Source organism: Carassius auratus, chromosome 10 (genome assembly GCF_003368295.1).
Source record: "Carassius auratus strain Wakin chromosome 10, ASM336829v1, whole genome shotgun sequence".
In the NCBI taxonomy this organism is placed as follows: Eukaryota; Metazoa; Chordata; class Actinopteri; order Cypriniformes; family Cyprinidae; genus Carassius; species Carassius auratus.
Window position 1 is genome coordinate 16,021,491 of NC_039252.1, and position 20,174 is coordinate 16,041,664.

The 20,174-nt window shown below is 35.6% G+C and overlaps 1 protein-coding gene across 1 annotated transcript in view; it reads left to right on the top strand.

Annotated features, from left to right (window-relative positions):
- Window positions 1-2,516: 2,516 nt before the first annotated feature.
- LOC113110068 (reticulon-4 receptor-like 1) overlaps window positions 2,517-20,174 on the top strand; it is a 97,971-nt gene continuing 80,313 nt past the window's right edge. The window contains exon 1 of the mRNA XM_026274072.1: window positions 2,517-2,655. Coding sequence (XP_026129857.1) covers window positions 2,643-2,655 — 13 coding nt within the window. The 5' untranslated portion in view covers window positions 2,517-2,642. The remainder of the gene's footprint in view (window positions 2,656-20,174) is intronic.

Genomic DNA, 20,174 nt, shown 5'->3' on the forward strand with positions numbered 1-20,174 from the left:
GGGGTAATTAGAAAGAATAGGGCAAGACCAAAGAAATAACAAATAAATTGCTTTTAAATTCAGATGGTGAACTCAACAAGACTGCAAGGTTTTCAAAACAAGTGAAAGGACAGACTGGACTCTGAAAGAAAATCAACATCTGACATCCCTACTGAGTTCACAGTTCTTAGTGCCCTGGAGTGTGACCAGTTTCTAAATGTCTTCATCAGCACTTTAAAACAACGGGTTTGTTGCTGCACCTCCTGGAGACAAACAATATTGTGTGTCAGTTGACCAGGTTCCTCTGGGAGGACAGGCACAGACTGCATGACTCCTCCTCTCATGCAATGTTGTTTGTCTTTCTTTTCATGCATGTCTCATGCTTGCTTGTAATTCAGTGTCTGTTTACCAATTAAGCACTGCAAATGACCATATTTAAGACATTTTAAGACCATATGTACCAGTCCTCATTTATCCATTCTCATGTTTTTCCAAACCATAGTTGTTCAATGGAACAAACATACAATTTTTAAGAAAATCTAGCCTGCTTTTTCAGTATAGTGCAATAAATAAGACACCAATTAAATGTATTACGAAGTAGAATGTGATTAAACTGCAACCTTACTTTTCTGCCTCCTGGAGATAAACCAAAATGGAGAAAGGAAGACTCCACCGGGGAGGTAGAACAATTTATATTTATCAGTGTCCATCCTATACCGGGTCCCAGAGGGAGAGGGAGGGAGGAAAGGGGGAACATTATCCTCTTTACTCTGGATTAAAGCGGCCTTGTGATTGACCCTACTACTTTCTGGATTGTGTGATCCTGATGTGACAGGTGCTTTTGTCAGATGACGCTGGATAGGGACATTAACCCCCTTTGCCCTACACAGAGACATACAGGACACAGGGACATTAACACTCTCACCTTACACAGACACAGAGATTTAAGGCTCTTAACTGTGGCCACTTGGCTCAGGGAAGCTCGGTGTTGCTGTCATGGCAGATTTATTGGGTAAAGCCAGAGAAATTCATATCCTAAAAACAAAAACATATATTAATTATGGTACACTATAAATTCATTTAAAACACTAATTTACCATTATTGATAAGATATTTATAATATAATAAATCTTTCTTTCCTTGTGGCCTTTAAACATTGGAGTGCATCAAATGGATGACTTTAGTTTATACTATCATGATCAAATACTCAAAAATATATCACTAAATCCCACCACACACATGATAGCTAATACAATTTAAGTGGATATTTTTTCTTAAGACTTCATCTTGGAAAACAAAATCCATAAAACAGGAAATGATCTCTCCTCCTATCTTTCTGTCGTCAGAGGGCAAGTGAGAGCAAACAGGTAGTTTCATCTGCTCAGAAAGAAAACATTGGACAGGCTTTGAGACGAACGGACACAGATTAGATTTCCTTGTTGATGCAGGTCTGCCTGAGGAAGAGAGAGCAGGATGGAAACATTGACGGAGTGAGACGGGAGAGGGTCTCACTCCGTCTTTCATTTGGTCCTAAAGACTCTAGCTATGCTGATTCAATTCTGCTAATCGGTTCTTTTGAACTGTCCATTTTAATGAACGGTTCCAAAGAAACAAATCAGTGATTCTTTTAATGCGTCACAGCGTAATTGCGTCATCACGCGCTCACTGACATCCGTATGCGTTCCAAGAAAGCCACATTGATGTTTATGTTTTTCTGTTAAGTTTAATTAATTACGGTGTTTATTGCAATTCACGGTCTCTCAGATCAGTTTCATCATGATTTCCCTCATAAAACATACTAAAATCCATTTGAACAGTTTAGGCTATTTTGCAGTTTCTAGGCTATTTAGTCTAATAACATTAAAACCAACTCTTATTCACATTGATCAAACGTTCACGCCTTTAAGTCACAAACAGTACGCTTCATTTTTAAACATGCAGGCGATTATTAAAATTAATTACTTTTTGATCTTACTGTCACCTTTCAGTTGTCTTTACGAATTCAAAAATAGACGGTTCTCGGTTGAAGAACCGCTCGAGAGCTCGTTAGCCATTCAACTGATTCATTTAAAAGATCCGATTCGCAGGAATGGCTCTTTCACGAGTCGGGCATCGCATAAAGGCTACCCTCCTCCACACCTCCCTCCCGTAGTGCTCCAGCTTTCCGACTCCTGAAGACACAGGGGCGCCTGTCATCCGTTAACCACCCGAGCATCTCTAGCATCCTAAGGCAGTTTCTAACCAGAACACTCATTTGACTCATCGTTTAAGTGCTATACAATACCAGAAGGCTTCTTTCCCGTCACATCGACTGATATTGTAAAACTTTAAATGCTCGTCTGAAAGCTTCTAACGGCAATTATGACTGCTAGCTGAAGCTTATATGAAACATTTTTGTCTGACATCTCTCGGAGTCATCTCTCTTTTAAAAAAAGAAAATATCCGGTGATGTGAGACTTCCATGTCGGCGATGTTGTTTTCCATCTTAATCGATACCTGAGACCAGGGGTTAAAAGTTAAGATTTTTTTTGATGTGGATCGCCTGAAGATCATTAAAACAGATTAAACTTTTATCACATATGACACGGATTATTAAAGATGGGACGCTTATTTTGACTATCACAGTGGGATAAAGTGCAACGCATCATCACCGCACCTTCAGGATGTTCCGGCGAGGTAAGATCAACATTTTAGATTATATAATTGTATATTTGGTGCAGTTCAAGCAAAGGCATGAAGCTGAAAGTAGGTTACATTTCTATTCAACGTGCGCGTGACTGTTACACGCGTATCCGAGTTTATATATCTGAAACTCTTTATGAGGTTTTTAACCAGGTTAGTTTCAGGTTTGTCTAGCTCTTTAAGCATTTGGCTGTGCCCTGGTGAAATATTAATACACCGCACGTAATATTATTCTTAAAAATAGAAAAGCGATGCCGCACTGCAGCTGACAACTACTAGAGCTTATTTACTGCACGCGCTTAACTAGGACTAGCAAATAACACAGTTGGTGATCTTTTTTAAGACTAGAGAGGCGGTGCATGGCGACAGGCGCCCATGGGACCACTGTTTGTGAACTCTTATATGCTGCACGCACATCAATAAATTATAGATGCGTGAATTTTGCTGTCTGTGTCAGTATTTAATACGTGGCATGCAATGTGGACACAAAATTGAAATATATTACACTACTGTCTAGATATCAAAACAAGCACGGAATAATTCAAGAAACATCCAGGTCATGAAATTTGATTGATCAACATAAGTGTGCCCACAGAGAGGTGCTGTTTTACCTTTGTTGACATTTTTCCCCTCGAGCATTTAATCTTACTTATGTCTCCTTTCTCTTTCTTGTTGTTATTAGTTGTAGCTAATTATTTTGGATTATAATTTTTGAGCAATTTACAGCTTTCTTGACGTGCTCACACACACATACAGACTTCTGAAGCTGTCATTGTAAGAACTCATCAGAGACTAAATGGTTTTCATACTAAAACAATATTTACTATATATTACACCCAAATTTCACCCTCACTTGAACCTGTTGCGTTATTAGATCTAAAGCAAAAACAGTTTTGCTCTTTGTGATTGTGTGGACCAGTCCAAATGCCTTCACATGTTGGTTTTTGACGCGTTTTACTATATTTTAAAACCTGTACCTGTACACACACAGTTTTTTTAGCTACATAAGTGAAGACCTCTCACAGATTTAATGGTTTTCATTTTAATATAATGATATTAACAAATTAAAATTAAATTAAATTAAATAAATGTATGCATCTAGCAGACGCTTTTATCCAAAGCGATTTACAGTACATTCAGGCTATCAATTTTTTACTTATCATGTGTTCCCAGGGAATCGAACCCCCAACCTTGCCTACCAATTGAACTACAGATACACTAACAATGACATTAACAATAAAACACAAACACTAACATTAACAATGCCCTAAACTTAGCCTCAAAGAAACTTGACATTAGTAAATGTAAACGAAAACATGATTTTGCTTGTTTTAAATATCAAACCACTTTATATGTCCTCACAAGCCAATTTTGACATATTTGTGTGCACAACCCCGACTTCTTACCCACACACATCAGTTTTATTTTAAATATTTTCCAGTATCAGCAAGAACTACTTTAATTTGCATATTTTGTCAGCGGGCTTTGGCGTCTGCCATTCTGCTGTTGTATACCTGCCTAAAATAAAAAATAAAAAAGTTCTCCATCCAGTTATTTTTTCCTCTGAGGAGTGACAGCGGAATCATAACACTTGTACTAATGCTCAGCCTGCAGCTTCAAACCAGCCTGCTCTGGGAACCGCTTCCTCATTTTCTTCTCATTACAAAAGAATGTGTGGGTTTGAGCTGAGGCTAAAGATGGGATGGAGAAAGAGAGAGGGGGGATTTGTTTGTGTGCTTAAAGCATTCTGCATCAGCGGTGGCACTGAGCCCCTCCTCAATGCAAACACAATACAAACAATAAAATGATAAGGAGTTATGACTGTTTAATGCTGCCGCTCCTAGCAGATAGGGGTCTGTGCTTACAGCCCCAGGGTGCAGAAAAAGGTGTTGAATGCATAATAATGGTGAGCAGCACAGATGTGTTTACAGGTGAGCTGTATGTCTGATAGTGTGTGGTTTTACTGCTTACAGGGTTTTGACTGGTGGTGGCACATTATAGCTCAACAAAATTCCAATTAAACCTGCATTAAGTGGGTGTCTAAGTGGCTCATTTAATCTTAGATGCCATATGGGAATTTAGCATATTATATATTTTTATATTTATGCAACTGGCTGATACTTGTAATCAGTTTGTACATTCCTTGGGAATGTAACCCATGACTGTGATGTATAAGATGCCAGACAGATGGATAGATAAATTCATAGACAGATAGTAAGCCATTTAGACAAACAGACAGTTATATAGGCAGTGAAATATATACATATATGATAGATAGGACAGGTATTCATATATGTACATAGATTTACAGATTGAAAGACAGGTGGATAGGTACATTACATTTACATTTATTCATTTAGCTGACCCTTTTATCCAAAGCGACTTATAATTGCTAGATATGTCAGAGGTCACACGCCTCTGGAGCAACTAGGGGTTAAGTGTCTTGCTCAGGGACACATTGGTGTCTCACAGTGGATTCAAACCCAGGTCTCTCACACCAAAGGCATGTGTCTTATCCACTGTGCTAACACCACAGGGTTGCTCCAGATGCATGCAACCTTTGACATATATAGCAATTGCAAGTCGCTTTGGAAAAAAGCGTCAGCTAAATGAATAAATGTAATGTAGGTAGTCATATAATAGTTTGGAAGATAAATATATATAAAAGGAAAGTTAACCCAATCCCAATGAACAATCCCTTTAAAGGGTCAGGTCAGGTAGAGTTAGCACCTTTTGGTAATAACTGCACATTTTACAGTGTGATCAAGGTACTCACAATGGCACCATGTATGAACATCACAGGTGAACAGATGAACAAATTCATGTTTTCTTTCCCTAATGCTGCTTGGGAGTTCATCGAATCCCCACAGAACCATAAGATAGAGATGTTAAATGTAGACGCGATGATTCTGTGGGCCAAAAGGCTCCTGTTTTTTTTGGCAGGTGAGACTGTGGATCTGAAGCAGCAGGAGGCCCACTAGCTGCTTGCCGTAATGAGCCTGTTTCTTTTTCTGCCCACTTCTGCGATACCCTCTCTTAACCCCAGATTGCTTCAGGTTCTCTACAATATGGCACCTTTTTTTCCATTATCCCTCTACCTGCGTGAGAGCCTCAGCCTCGGAGTAGAAGCAGCTGAGATTAAATAAAGGTTTGAAACACAAAAAAATCTATTGGCTGAAGCGCAGGCAGGAAACAGGAGGCTACTTACCATACAAAGTGCTACTGGCTGGGCAGTGAGCCGGTGCGACTCGTTGGCCCATTTTAATAGCTCGTTCAGTTGAAAGCTCGTTTAGTCAGAGATTTCACACACAGCCAGAAAGAAATAGAGCCACGTACACCCCCCACCTGTGGCCAAGAAAAAACTCTCATGCCCGCCAGATTGTGAACCTGCTCTTAATGATGATTCAGTGCAAGTGTGCAAGTTCTCGCTCAATAATTTCTGAGCATTTCTATGTATGTAGATGTCTATGGCCAGGGGCATACATGCTGCATGTGACCAACCGTTAGCATGTGGAAAGCACACTTTGTTCACTGTTCACTTAAATAGAGCTGTAAGTGACTGTTCAGGTTGGAAGTGATTAAGAGGCTCTAAATGATTGTTCAACAGGTCCTCTGTACACCCAGTGACCTTCATATGTGTCTAATTGGATTGGAACGGGAGCCTTATGGAAATTCATCATAACTAAAGACATACATGTGTACTAATATAAATGGATTTGTTAGCATCAGCTATACATCTAGAACAGGTATGAAGCATAAATAATGTTTCGTATATTTTACCTATATGGTGTTTCGAAAAATGTATGTGAAAATTATAACACTTAAAGGGGTAGTTCACCTAAAAAAATTTTTTTTACGAGTTTCTTTTGTGGAACGCAAATGTTGTATGTATTAAAAAAAACTGTTAAAAAAAGAACATTGTAAAAAAATATTGTTTTTTGTGATCCACAGGAAAGACATGAGCTTGAGTAAAAATTATGCCAGAACATTAAATTCTTCATAAACTATGTCTTTAATATGGTGGCTAACTAATGAAAACCCTAAATTTACCAGAGTAACCTGAATATTAGTTGTTTGCAACATATTGTCACAATTTCTAATGTTTCCACCGTTTAATGAACAATTTTCAACATTAATATTCTGTATATCTTTGAATTAATATATAATACATTTTTGATTGTAAAAAAAAAAAATATATATATATATTGTTTGAAAAAAATAATAATTAGAGATTGGGGGCACAAAAAACTTGGACATCCATAATAAAACTTTGCACATATATCAGTCGAATGAAATCAAGAGAATTGCCTTGAGAATCAAACTAACCCATATTGCAACTTCATTTTCATTACATTTTCATTAAAATATAGAGTGCAGACACAGTTTGTGTAAAACAGGCTTAACTGCATAAGTATATGGGTAAATGCACTTTATTTCTAACATTATTCACTGAGTCATAGAAATGTTGTTCAGAAAAGGGCAAAGCCATGAACCCATTTGTATATGTGTCACATCTTCTTAAAAATGTTTTTATTAATCGCCGTTCACCTCATTGCTGGATAATCACCACAGTATGCTCATATTTAGTATTTCTAGAATCATAAAAATAGATCCCGGCCGAGACTGACCCCTTTACTGTGTCATACAGATGATTAACCCAAACTCTCAGCAAACATTTGGCCCTCTTTTTCTCTTTGGAGTGTTAATTAAATCTGAAGGGTAGGAAGGCGCGGCCATTAGCTGATGATAATTAGGAGTCAACGAGAGAAAAAACAAACAATAATCTTTCGGCAGAGGTCTGCCGTGTCACCGCCTATTGAGAGATTAATGATGTATTAACGGGAGAAGAGGAGAACCGCACGGCGAAAGGTCATCTGTGACGTGAGCTCCCTTTGGAAATGGCGAGGCACGATGCTGGGTTCTGTTTGTGCTTGTCAGCTAGCCGTCTCCCTGTTTGTACAGTGGAGAAGAGTACTTCCTGCATAAGATTTCCATTTTATTAACTTGGAGTCGAGTGAGTTGAGGGTGAAGGTAGAAAATGATCCGGCTCTTTGTCAAATGCCTACAACTTTACTTGACATAAAAGACGTAAAGGTCAAAACAAGGAGGTCTGTAAAAGCTGGAGAAACCGGTCCATTAGTATTCCCATTCACCTTAGGCAGCTGTTTAGCCAGTGCAGGACCCCTGGATGAGATCCCTAATAACCAAAAATCTACAATATATGAAACATTTGTGATTTTATATGTTCAGGGCTCAACAAGTAAGAATTGATCTTCCAGTTTACCAGCCAAACTCTGACTCCTTGGTTGGCATTGTGTTTTTTTCCACTAAGGGACTACAAAGGTCTTGAGTTTATCTCTCTAAAGAATATTGCTGTTTTTATTAGACCGAGTGCAACTGCAGCTGTAAACACAGAACTGTATGTCAGTTGATCTATGATAATGCATTTTATTTTGACCATTTAGGGCTGTAGAGCAATATTTCAGGGACAAAGATATTCATTGAAATAAGTCTTTAATGAAATTGAAATCTAAAACTTGCCTGGAAATAAAGTACTGTTTTTTCCGAAATATAAGTCACATTTTTAATCATCTGAAACGTGCAACAATTTATATTCCAAAGCATTTGTATAATGCAATTATGTCAAGCAAGCAAAACACATATATTTTTGGTGAATGAGAGAGGTGTGTGAGCCCAGGTTTATGTGTATAGCACATTTCCCGCACGTCACAAGTTTTAGTTACACTATAAATGAGTTTGTTTAGGCTTGGCGTTTAAAATAAATGTTGTTTATTAAGAATGCCACGATAATTTATGTTCGTTTTATACTTAACATTTTTCATTCTGGTTCTGTTCTGAATGCCATTAAATTTAGAGCATTTGTTGTGGAGTGAGGGGAACTAAAATCCATATTTATAGCATTTGGAGATTTTATGGTATATTCCATTACTTCTGAATAAAAATACAACAAAAGAATGATTAAAACTAATATACTAATATTTTGTAAAGCCAAAAACATAAAAATGAAAGCTAATTCAAAATATTAATAAATACTATTATAATATAAAATATTAGAGTAATACTAAAATAACTCTGAAATGGTCTAGGAATGTCTCTGCATACTTCACATTATAATAGTTGTAAACATACATAATGAACATCCCTGCACTATTTTGCCTGATCTGAAGTCTTCCCAGTTGATTTAATGACGGTGAGTTAAAATGCAGAATGTGCTCATTTGAACTGCACCATCTGAAGTGAATACTTTGTCCATGAGGTTCTTAAATGATTTACTGCATTCAGAAAAGATGAGAGCTTCGCCTTGATCCCGACAGTTTAAAAACTGAGCGCTCATTATCACAGTGTGTTAAAAGACAGAACAAGGAACGTCGGGTCTGGCGCATGTATTTTACCCCTCTTTTCCTCCCAGATGTTTGTATCTCAACTGAAGGCAGGAGGAAATACACACCTTGAACATCAAGAGCGTTTGACAGGAGCCATCCAGATCGGTGATTCGACATGGCAGCCTTCACTTTCCTTGAGACATGACGTAAAGACGTGTTCAAACACATCTCAGACTCCACAGAAAATGAGCTCGTGGAAATAATGTGAGAGGACGTTCTTCATGCCAAATCGGCGGCTAACATGTCAGCGGTCGCTTTGAGTGTTGGCCACATTTTATTTTGGGAGACAAGACGAGGAAAGGACTGTCCATTTCTGTGGCATCTTTTCCTCTCTTCCCTCTATCTCTCTTGTCTTGTCTGACTTTTCCTGATGCGGCCTGACACCGAGCTAACAGAGATGGCTAAGCACGGCAAAGCACGCAGAGTTCATAGAACTGCCTGCTTATTTTCAACCTGTATTTTAGGGCACGTGTTACCTTCCTGCCTTAGGCCGGGCAGCCTGTCAGATAGTGTTCCGGGTGCTTTTCCCCAGTGGAGCCTTAGGCAGGCGTTAGTGCTGGTGCTCAGCCGGAGGATCTGACCTGACAGCACAATGATGATGATGATGATGATGACGATGATGTACCTGACTCTGATACTTCTTAACCTACACACAAAGACATATACCGCATAATGGTTGTTTACCTACACTGAAAAACAATGAGTGTAGGATTGACTATTTAGAAAATGCTAGTATATTTCACAAATGATTACAAAATAACAGCACTGAATTAAACGTGACAATTCGAAGCTGAAAAAAGAAAACATTGTAAAACACCTGTAATCAACCATCACAGGTTACGAATTATAAATGACTATGGTTCTTCTATGGCCTCACTGCAAAAACAACTTTTTGAAAAAATTATTTTTAATTAAAATTATATCTATTTTTAAGTAAATGCTATTAAATTTAAGTTAAAATTTTTCAAACATTCTCATGGTTTTCTACAAAAATATTAAGCAACACAACTGTTTTCTTAATTGAAAACAATTTCTCAATTAGAATGATTTCCGAAGGATCGTGTTACACTGACGACTGGAGTAATGATGCTGAAAATTCAGCTTCGCCATCACAGGAATAAATTACATTTTCAAATATTTTAAAATAGAAAATCGTTATTTCAAATTATTATAATATTTCACAATATTACTGTTTTTCTGTATTTGATCAAATAAATGCAGCCTTGGTGAGCATACTCTTTCAAAAATAGAAAACATTTTTAATTGCTAGCATACTCTTTTAACTTTGATATTGGGACTGTCTGACAGCCTGCATTATATTTTTAGGAGCCAGACAAACATTTTACGTCTTTACGCATTTGGGACTTGATATGAAGGATGCCAGATAGCATTTTTACCTCCTGCGTTTAGATGTATGTAACAGTGCTTTTATATAAAAAGTGCATTTTAAGATACAGTTCATACATGTGTACCATTTTTAAACTTGCCTTTAAAAGAATCCTTAAAATGATTTGCTGTTTATACTTTTAGCTTGGAGTTATCATTTTGTGTGAAATTTCATGCTGTTTTATGTTTTCTTCCCTGTTGAGTTAGTCTGTCAAAGAGAGTCTCACAGACTAAAACCTCTGCAGAGAAGGAAGGCAGGAGGAATGTAAGTGTTGTTAGGTAAACAGGTATCAGCCATTTCAGGTTTTGCTCTGTTGATTTGGAGAGCGTCCTTTGTAGAGGAATGCAAGCCAGGACAGACAGAGAAGGAGGGAAGAGAAAGAAAGGAAGCAATAGAATAAATTCTATCACACCAATTGGAGCAGCTCAAAGCAAATAATACCCAAGCACAATGTTTACTCTTGTAACAATATTCTTCTTATATTAAAGGTATTGTACATTAAAAAATCACAATTCTGTTATCACTGAAATTTAAATCATTGTTCACTTAAAATCTTAGTGTCATTTCAAATGTGGTACAATGTATCTTGACATACCAACTTGTTTGCACATGCAACATTTTCCTCTAAAAAAAAAAAAAGCTATTGTATAAATTCAAAAGAATTGAGCCACTTGAAACATATGAGTCACTTCTTTAAGCAGAATTATTTTAGTATTTTTATATACTATTATTGTTTATATACTATTGATATAATTTTAATTATAAATTTAATTTAAAGTATAATAATTATAATATTAATTAACTTCTTTCAGTAGTTTTAGTTAATTCTAATAACATAATACTACTAATATATATATATATATATATATATATATATATATATATATATATATATATATATATATATATATATATTTTTTTTTTCTTCATAAATTATGAGCAGAAATTTGAAATAAGAAATATATGCACACTGAGAAATATACTGTTGAAACTGTGAGATATAAAGTCACAGTGAGTTGTAAGTTCCGAATTATAAAATATAAAGTCACAGTTGGGAGATATAAAATCAGAAATACAAGAAACAGAGTCATAATTGTAAGATATACAATCCCCCCTTTGTTTTACTCCAAGGCAGAAACTGGCTTCCATTTTGGTTTCAATAGGTTTGAAGTAAATTTGACAAATCTTTTAATTATTATTATTATTATTATTTTTTTTTTTAATCTCAGAAAGTTTGAACAAGGTGAGATTTAGGCTTTGATCCTGACGGGTTGCACACATTCTCTTAGGAAATGCAAATACCAGTAACAGATATTGAATATTATATATAGACTCAAACAGGTTACTGTGTTTGCAGCCAACTGATATGATCATTGTACTAGTGAGCACATTTTGTGAGCACTGCTGCGTTGCCAGAGAGGCTGGTGGAAATTGCTACTGCAACACCTAGATTAGTCCATCTAAAGGAGTTCTCACTAACAGATAGAGTCTACAGGAGCTGATTTTTATAAATGGGACACAGAGATAAAGCGAGAGTGGAGAGCAGTGCCTTCCCTGTAGATAAAGATGTGAAGCTTTGTCTTAGATAGCAAGAACAATGAGGTGGTTGGATGTGTACATTTACACAAGTGTGTGTGTGTGTGACTTACTGCATGTCACTGCGATACCACTCCTTAGGGGAAAGTGAGGCAGAGACTGCTGGGAAGGCCTTGGGGACAGCTGGTGCAAATGTCAAACTAGAAACATGCAATTCTGAACTAGATGGATGTAACATCAACAGCAACAGCAGTGATCTCCAGAAAGAGATGTTGTAGACGTGCAACAATGCTTAGTAAAATAGAGACTATAGTGGTAGGGGAATTAAATCATTTGAATGAATTGGTTTCCTTGAATCAGTTCAGTCAGTGAATCATTCTGTAGAATAAAATAATTAGAATATTGTGGAAAAAGTACACTCAATATATTCTATATAGTATATATATGAATGTAATCCAAGCATACTACATTAACCATGTTGTCATTGTCATATGAATTACCAAAATCAGTGGCATTACCTCACTGCCATTTACAACTCCTCTCCCTTGGCTTCATGGGATAGTAAAGTGTCCATCGCATGCACATTTCAGCATCTCTTTGGAAGGAATGAGTCATCCGTGTCCTTTTTTTTTGAATGTGAACATACTACTCTTTTCAAATGCTGTTTTTCACTCTTTTCGAATAGAGTAAGTAGGGAAGTATGCAATTTCAGAAGCAGGGACGCTCTTTGTTACTGAATTACTAAATCATCCACTCAGTTCATTCAGTAGGTCCAGCCAATAAAAAGCAGCTTCACGTTCCACACTAAAATGGTTCTTGTTCAGAAGTGCATCACACTTCTTGTTTTTTTTGTTCAATCATTTATATAGGTATCTGGATGATTTTGTGCAAGAAAAAAAATCCTTTTAATTTGTTGGTTACACGCACCAACCAACAGAAAAATGTAATTGGTTTAAAAGTGGCTTCAGCTGTTTACTGAGTTGTTTTAGAAAAAAAAGAAAGAAAAAAAAAAAAACATAAGTGTGGCGTAAACAGCTAAAAATGTACAAATGAGATTGTACAAATTCATATAAATTAGCCACAAATTTGCTAAGATTTACAATTTCCATGAAAATAGTGAGGAAAAACCGAAACGGGGTCATTTTCCAAACCGAGACATATGGAAAGAGGCTGCGAGAGAGGGATTGTTCAGTAGATTGCTGCTTTTTCCTTACTCCTCTGAGACCTGAGGATTCAGTCGAGTCTGGTCCCTGCAGATGCTAGAAAGAGAAAAATGACTGTTAACTAAAGTCAGACATGTCTACATAGATTCAGGTTGTACTGTAGGAGTGTACCAGTGTGTGTCTGGAGGAGAAAGAGAACAGGGCTGAGCTTATAAAACTGAGCCATGTTTAAAGCCTAGCAGTTAATGTAGCTCACATTGTTTAAGCTGGTGTGGTTTCACCTTGTTGAAAACCTCTATAAAACCCATCAAACTAGCCAATCGTGGTTACCTGCCTTGCTATCCACCTTATTTTTCTCTTAAGAGCATGCGTGGCCATCTACAAATTTAAGGCTTCCAGTGTCATCCGCTTCCAGCTATTTTTAGCTATACAAAACAGCGTGTTTTGCAGCTTAATGTTTCAAACTGATGTGTCTTACCATATTATTTAAATGTATAGATTATGAACACACCGGTTTGTAGTGCTTTACTGTTTTACCATTTACCGCACATTGTTATTCTTCTTATTATTTCCATCGCGGCTAATTAATGTAAAGTCTTGCACGTTGACAGAAAATGGCTTACTACCACGTTGAAACATAAGGCGGATAAGCCTGAAAGGATTGGTCTGTTTGTTGGTTTTAGATGGATTTTGGTCATTTTACAGCTGCTCAGGCATGGAGACCGCCTGAAGACCAGATAAATATCATTTTAACCAGGCTAGGAGTCTAGTTAGACCATTATAAATCAGCTACGGCTATCAAACCACCATCCTGCAGGCTAGTTTAAACAGGGTTCCACTCTTTTCCCATCTTTTCCTCTCTCTACTCTTCTTTAAAGTTTCAAAACGACCAGAAACACCAGTAAGACAGCCATGTTATACTAACCGGCGCTAACTGCTTGACAATACAGAATGACCCTTTATGAAAATTAATCATGGTTCTACTACAAATAAAACCCCAAAACATCATTATTACAGTTAGACCATGGTCACCACAAATTAACCATGGTTTTGCTATAGTTTAACCATTTTATTTGTAGTAAAACTGTGGTTATACAAATGGTAATCAATATGCCAAAATTAAATGGTTACTACACTTTTACTATAATAAAATCATGGTTTATTTTCATAAAAGGAGGCAACGAAACCACATGTAGGGCACAGATTATTCCCAATTTAATCATGAAATAACTAAATATGCTAGCAGCGCTAACAGGTGCTAACTGCTTGACATTACAAAATGAGGCAACAAAACCACAGTTAGGGCACAGATTGTTGTCAAACTGAGATTTTGAGACTTTATTCCCAATGTAATCATGAAAGAACTTGCAAATTGTCACTAGCTAGTGAAACAAGCATCACAGAAGCAAATAAAAGTTCCCTCAGGCCATATATAGGCCTTCATGTGTATTAACACTTTAGCTGTACCTTGTTTTTTTTTTTTATAAAAGTAACTCTGATGTGCACAGAAGCACAATAAGACCTTATTAAGCTCTCTATGGATAAAATAAACCTTTAATTATTTAGTAATCAAATTTATGAGAGAAAAAAAAAACTATCAGCAGAGTACAGGACTTGTGTTGCCTGCGCCGCTGTGGAAATGAGAGATAGTTAAGGGGACTCAGGAGACCATGTGTCCTTTCGAACACTCTCTGACCTTGGCTATCGATTCCCGTGGCTTTGCCTGCCCTTCCTTAGCTGTCAGCGTAACTTTATAGCCCTTTAATGACCACTCCACCATCATCACCATGGCTGACATACCAAACACAAAATATGGGATTGAGCATGTTTCAAACAATATTCATACAGAAGGTGAGACATTGGTGTTTGCAGTGGAAGCAAGTTCACTGCTCAGTATTTCATTGCTCAGGGTTTGAAGTGCTATATAAACAGAGTGGTTGTGGACAAGCATTAAACAACACTGCTTTTCATTGATTTTGCGCTTCTGTAGTATCTAAATTCCATTACTGACATTAGTGTGCTGCTTTGTTATTAATGCATTGGGTGTTTTATTCAGTGTTTTTTAATGAGGCCTTGTTTATTGATTGAGACATTTGTGCTATCGATCAGGTTTGACTTGTTTGTAGTGCTTTACACTGCGAACTCCAGCTTTCTTCACTTTCCTGGGTTTTTGTCATAGTCTTGTCCACAGCCTCTGTGTCTCTCACCCGCTTTTTCTCTCTCACTCTCTCTGTTCCTGCTGAATTATTAAAGCATGTTTTGATTGCCAGAATGATTGGCTAAAACATTCAACAGCTAAATCTTCATGCTTTCCTCTTCCTCTTTTCACAACTCTCCCTTTCTCTGCATCCATCTGCTATAAATTTCTTCAAAGTGTGTTTAAAAACAACATGAAAATTGCATTGACTCAGTTTGCCTTTCAGATAAATATCCATGGTCTTACATGGCATGTATGATGACATATCAAATTCGACAAGAATATGTCATAGTCACATAATAATAATAATAATAATAATTAAAATAAATTAGTAATTTGAATCATTTTGCATCAAGACATCATTTTTACTTTAAATAAATAAACACATTTTCCTAAAAAATTCTCTATAATGTGAATTTGTTTTTATTAATAGATTGCAAAATTTATAATTCTCTTATTAAAATTGTATTCATAATTTTAGTAGTATTTGTTGTACTACCTTTATTTTTTTAAACTTACCTTTATTAATTAAAAATGCTATATATGAATAACTATGTGACTAATTTATACTAAATTATTATAAATTAATTAATAAATTAAAGTAATATTTTAATATTCCAAATTTTCTAGGAAAGATGTGTGCTGTATTACACTAATGAGAATCATCATTGAGAAAATTAATAACCATGAAACAAAAATTAAAATGACTAAAAACTGTGACCAATCGTCATAGAAATAATCTCACAATACAATAAGTCTAAATAGTCCTAAAAATACATTCATTTTTCTCTATTTATGCAAAAAAAAAAAAAAAAAAAAAAAAAAAAAAGCTGAAAATAACAAAAATATCTTTTCCTTGATTTTGAGGTGAGCTATGGCTAAGACAGGTTTCTTGAGTGTGCATGATACTTTATTAATAGGCTTTCATAATCTTTTCTGAGGATTTAAATGTAACCATATATCAGAAAAGCAATCTTTTCAGAGGACTAAACTGATGTAAGTCAAGCTTGGAAACTAAGAGCAATGATGAAAGCCTCTACCGAAGCTTTCAGTGAGTCTGTTACTCCATAGATTCAGTTTTACAAGACTAAAGATAGATCTTCCATGGAAATACTCCCCCGTGTCTGTAACTCCAGCACGGTGTGTGTATTTAAACATCATAAAGCAATACACCGTTGGCGTCAGAGCCATTGCTTACATAATGGACCGCATTAACTCTACATCTGCCTCTGGAGCCGTGAGGCTGCACAGGGTTTACATGCTCAGCTGTGCTCGTCTGGAGCTCTATTGTTGAGCTGAACATGAGTTCAAATAGTTTGTTTCTGTAAAGGAGTTTGTATGTTTTCCTGAACTCATTCTAAGCTTGGTTATGTTTGGAACAGCATAATAATAAAACACTATATGTATATATTTCTGCACTATGCATAGCATGCGCATGGGAATTTTCTGTATGACACAGACAATGACCTACATTTGCTAAAATGTGCAGTTTGCAGCAGATACTTGATCCCACAATGCAGCTGACTCCACTTGACCTTCCATTTACAGTCTGACAAATACTGGAAACTAGAAGCATATCAACCGTGATTTTTGTATTTCAGAGATGATAACTTCTGAATTGTTCATGCGATGTAGTGAGGTAATGTGAAGATGTGTGTTACATGTGCATCATTGCATATTTCATATTATCTTGCAATATTAAGTAAATAAGGTAGTGAGCTATATGGTGGATAACAAGTCTCATTAAAATCAGCAAGAAAAACATGAATTATAATTTTAGTAATATGAACAAAAATAACTTTTACATTATTTCCATGACAGTTAATCACATCTAGTTTATAATCACAACCAGTCGTAGCCTATAAACATTATAAAGAATATATTATTATACTTATTATTAATATTAATTGAACAGTAATTAAAACGTAAAGTGCATTTTTAAGGCATTAAGTACACATCATTGTAATTTTAATATTAATGTAATCAAAAATGTTATGTGTTATATTAATAATTTTTGTTATATTAATACAAATATAATAATAACTGCAATCAGAGAGGATGATTTTGAATGAGATTTTTATTTTGCATACTATTAATTCCATAAATAAAAATAACAAATGTTACTTTATTTAGTTTTTACATTTTATTATTATTATTATTATTATTATTTTATAATGGTGTCATATGGTGGATAACAGCTAGAAAATGTGATTTTTTTTTTTGTGTGTGTGTGAGATTCACCCAGTGTTCTACATCTAACAGCTATTGTATTCATTAAAACAATAAACCAGAACTAATGACTGATGACCTTTCGTTTTGTTAATTCAAGGTCAACAACGAGAGGGAGTGAAACAGAGAGAAAAGGGGACAATAGAATGAAAGAAAGAAAGATCAGCAGAGAGAGCACATCGCCTATTCTTTTTCAAGTGAAGGAGTTGGTTTTTGGCACATTTATATGAGCGATATAAAGAGAGCGTGGAAACAGATTTTGAATAGGTCAGTAAGCGTAAAGCATGAGATTCTCCTAAGAACAGATCAAACAGCCTGCACTGGACTGTGACAGTGCAGGGACAGCTGTGTGCTGACAGTAGATTTACGTGCTATATACTTACTGACCACAGGGATTTCTTCCAGTAATCTGTGATGTGTGTGTGTGTGTAGCTTAGTACTGTTTTGTGTGTTCAAAGAGGTCAATCATCTTACGAACGCATCATGACTAAGCTGCTGGTATTAAAGTCTTGAACTCGCTAAACGCAAGAAAAAAAAACAGAAAGCACCAAGCGATCCTTTAAAAAGACCGTGATCTCCGCTCAGATCATGACTGATGTAAAATATTATTTCCTTGATGGAGTCAACGTGCAGATCTTTCCTTTACAAGTTCCTCCTCCGTCTCTAATTCTGGCTCTGCACAACATTTTGTAGCATCTTGGCAGTAATAATTATTATTAAATCCAATCGATCAGCCAGTGACGCATATCTTTCTGCCGGTGGGAGGAATGACTATGGCTAGCAAAAAAGATATTGGCCTAGAGACAATTGTACTAAATAGAGATTTAACAGAACGTTTTATAAGAAATGAAAGGAGGTTTTCTATATTTGAATCCTTTTATGTGTTTTAAGGCCTTTTGAAAATGACTCAGCCTTCTGAATTGTAATTATGATGTGAATTTATTTCAAGATTTCAGAAGCGTGCGCTTCCTCCGTGTTTGTTTATACTCTGTGTTCCCTTATAATTGGTTTATCGCAGGATTGGGAGCGACTATAAAACATTATTGTTTTAAGGAGACCGTTTTGAGAGATTAGTGCCGCCAGCCCTCATTTAACCATTTAACCCTCCACTCCATCCTTCTCATAAGATTGAGACATATCTATAGTTTTAATCCTACACTGAAAACCAGCCAAATGAGATGAAACACAAATGATTCACATTTCTATGAACTGAATTATTGACCAGAACAAGTGAAAAATAAAGCTTCTGGCACAATAAAAGAACTTTTTAAGTTCCATTTCTAGTGATATATGGACTTATATTATTGAGCCAATCTTAAAGTATTGGTCAATAATGTTTTGCAGATTCCAAATCAGTTCCAAATCTATTACAATTTTCAAAATGTTTTAGTAAATATTTAAAGTATGTGCTCTTTTAATTTAGTTTAGATCTCATTTGTTTATTGTGTATAATGTCAGATCTAAATCTATAATTGTTTCACATCTAATTAGTTAAACCAGTGGTTCTCAGCTGGTGATGAAAAATAATATTAAGTTATATTAAATTGGGTTGCACTTTATTTTACATTACGTGTACTTAAATACACTGTAAGTAAACTATATCTAAGAAAGTTCTGGTAACACAAGGTAACTACATGGGGTAGGGTTAGGTTTAGGGGTAGGTTCAGGGTTAGTACCTAGTTATTACATAGTTATTGTAATTACTATAATAAGTACATAGTATGTATATGAGGAACAGGACTGTAAAATAAAGTGCTACCTTAAATTGTTATATAAAATTAAATAATAATAACATGGTACTTACCATATAATTGTTCGGAATTTAATTTTAATTTTGTGTATGTCTCATTTGCTGTTAAAATGTGTATCAGCAACTGAAAAATCCATTCTGGTTGAATTCTAATTAATTTGTCAGATCAGGGGTTCTTAGCTGGTGATAAAATACATAATTAATTAAATACACATACTAAATGCAAAAAAAAAAAAAAAAAAAGAAAAAAAGAAAAGAAAATGCTTACCATGTAATATTTGTTCAGATTTAAGAAAATATGCTTATTTAATGGGTAGAAAAACAATTTCCCTTTTTTGTGGTTGATGTTTGTCTAATTAGTACTTACATAATTATTTGTAATTGTTGCATTTATTAAATTTCATTTGTCATCTGGTAGAATTAGGTGGATGCCAAGATAGACAGGTTGTGACATGCTTATCCAGAAAACAAACAAACAAAAAAAGACTAAATTTAATAAGTGATAAAAATGGTTCACTGTATGTTCTCAATGTGCTTTATGTAGAGAATTAGACAGGAGATTGTAGGATCCTGAACAAAAACAGTTAAGAACCACTGACTTGGGAAACCATTTACGGTGGTTTAAAGAACCTAAAAACTTTGATCTAAAGGTGTCTATAGTGAAATAATTTTTCCTCAAAGAACCATATTGCCAACTCAAGAAAGCTGTAAGGTGAAAATTAATCAATCCGTGGTGCTGCAAAGAACCTTTTTGCACTCAAACATCTGGAAGCCGCGTGATTCACACTTCAGTAATAAATTGATGTTCATGTGAATTTGCTGTGGCACTTTGCTTAAAAGAGCATTT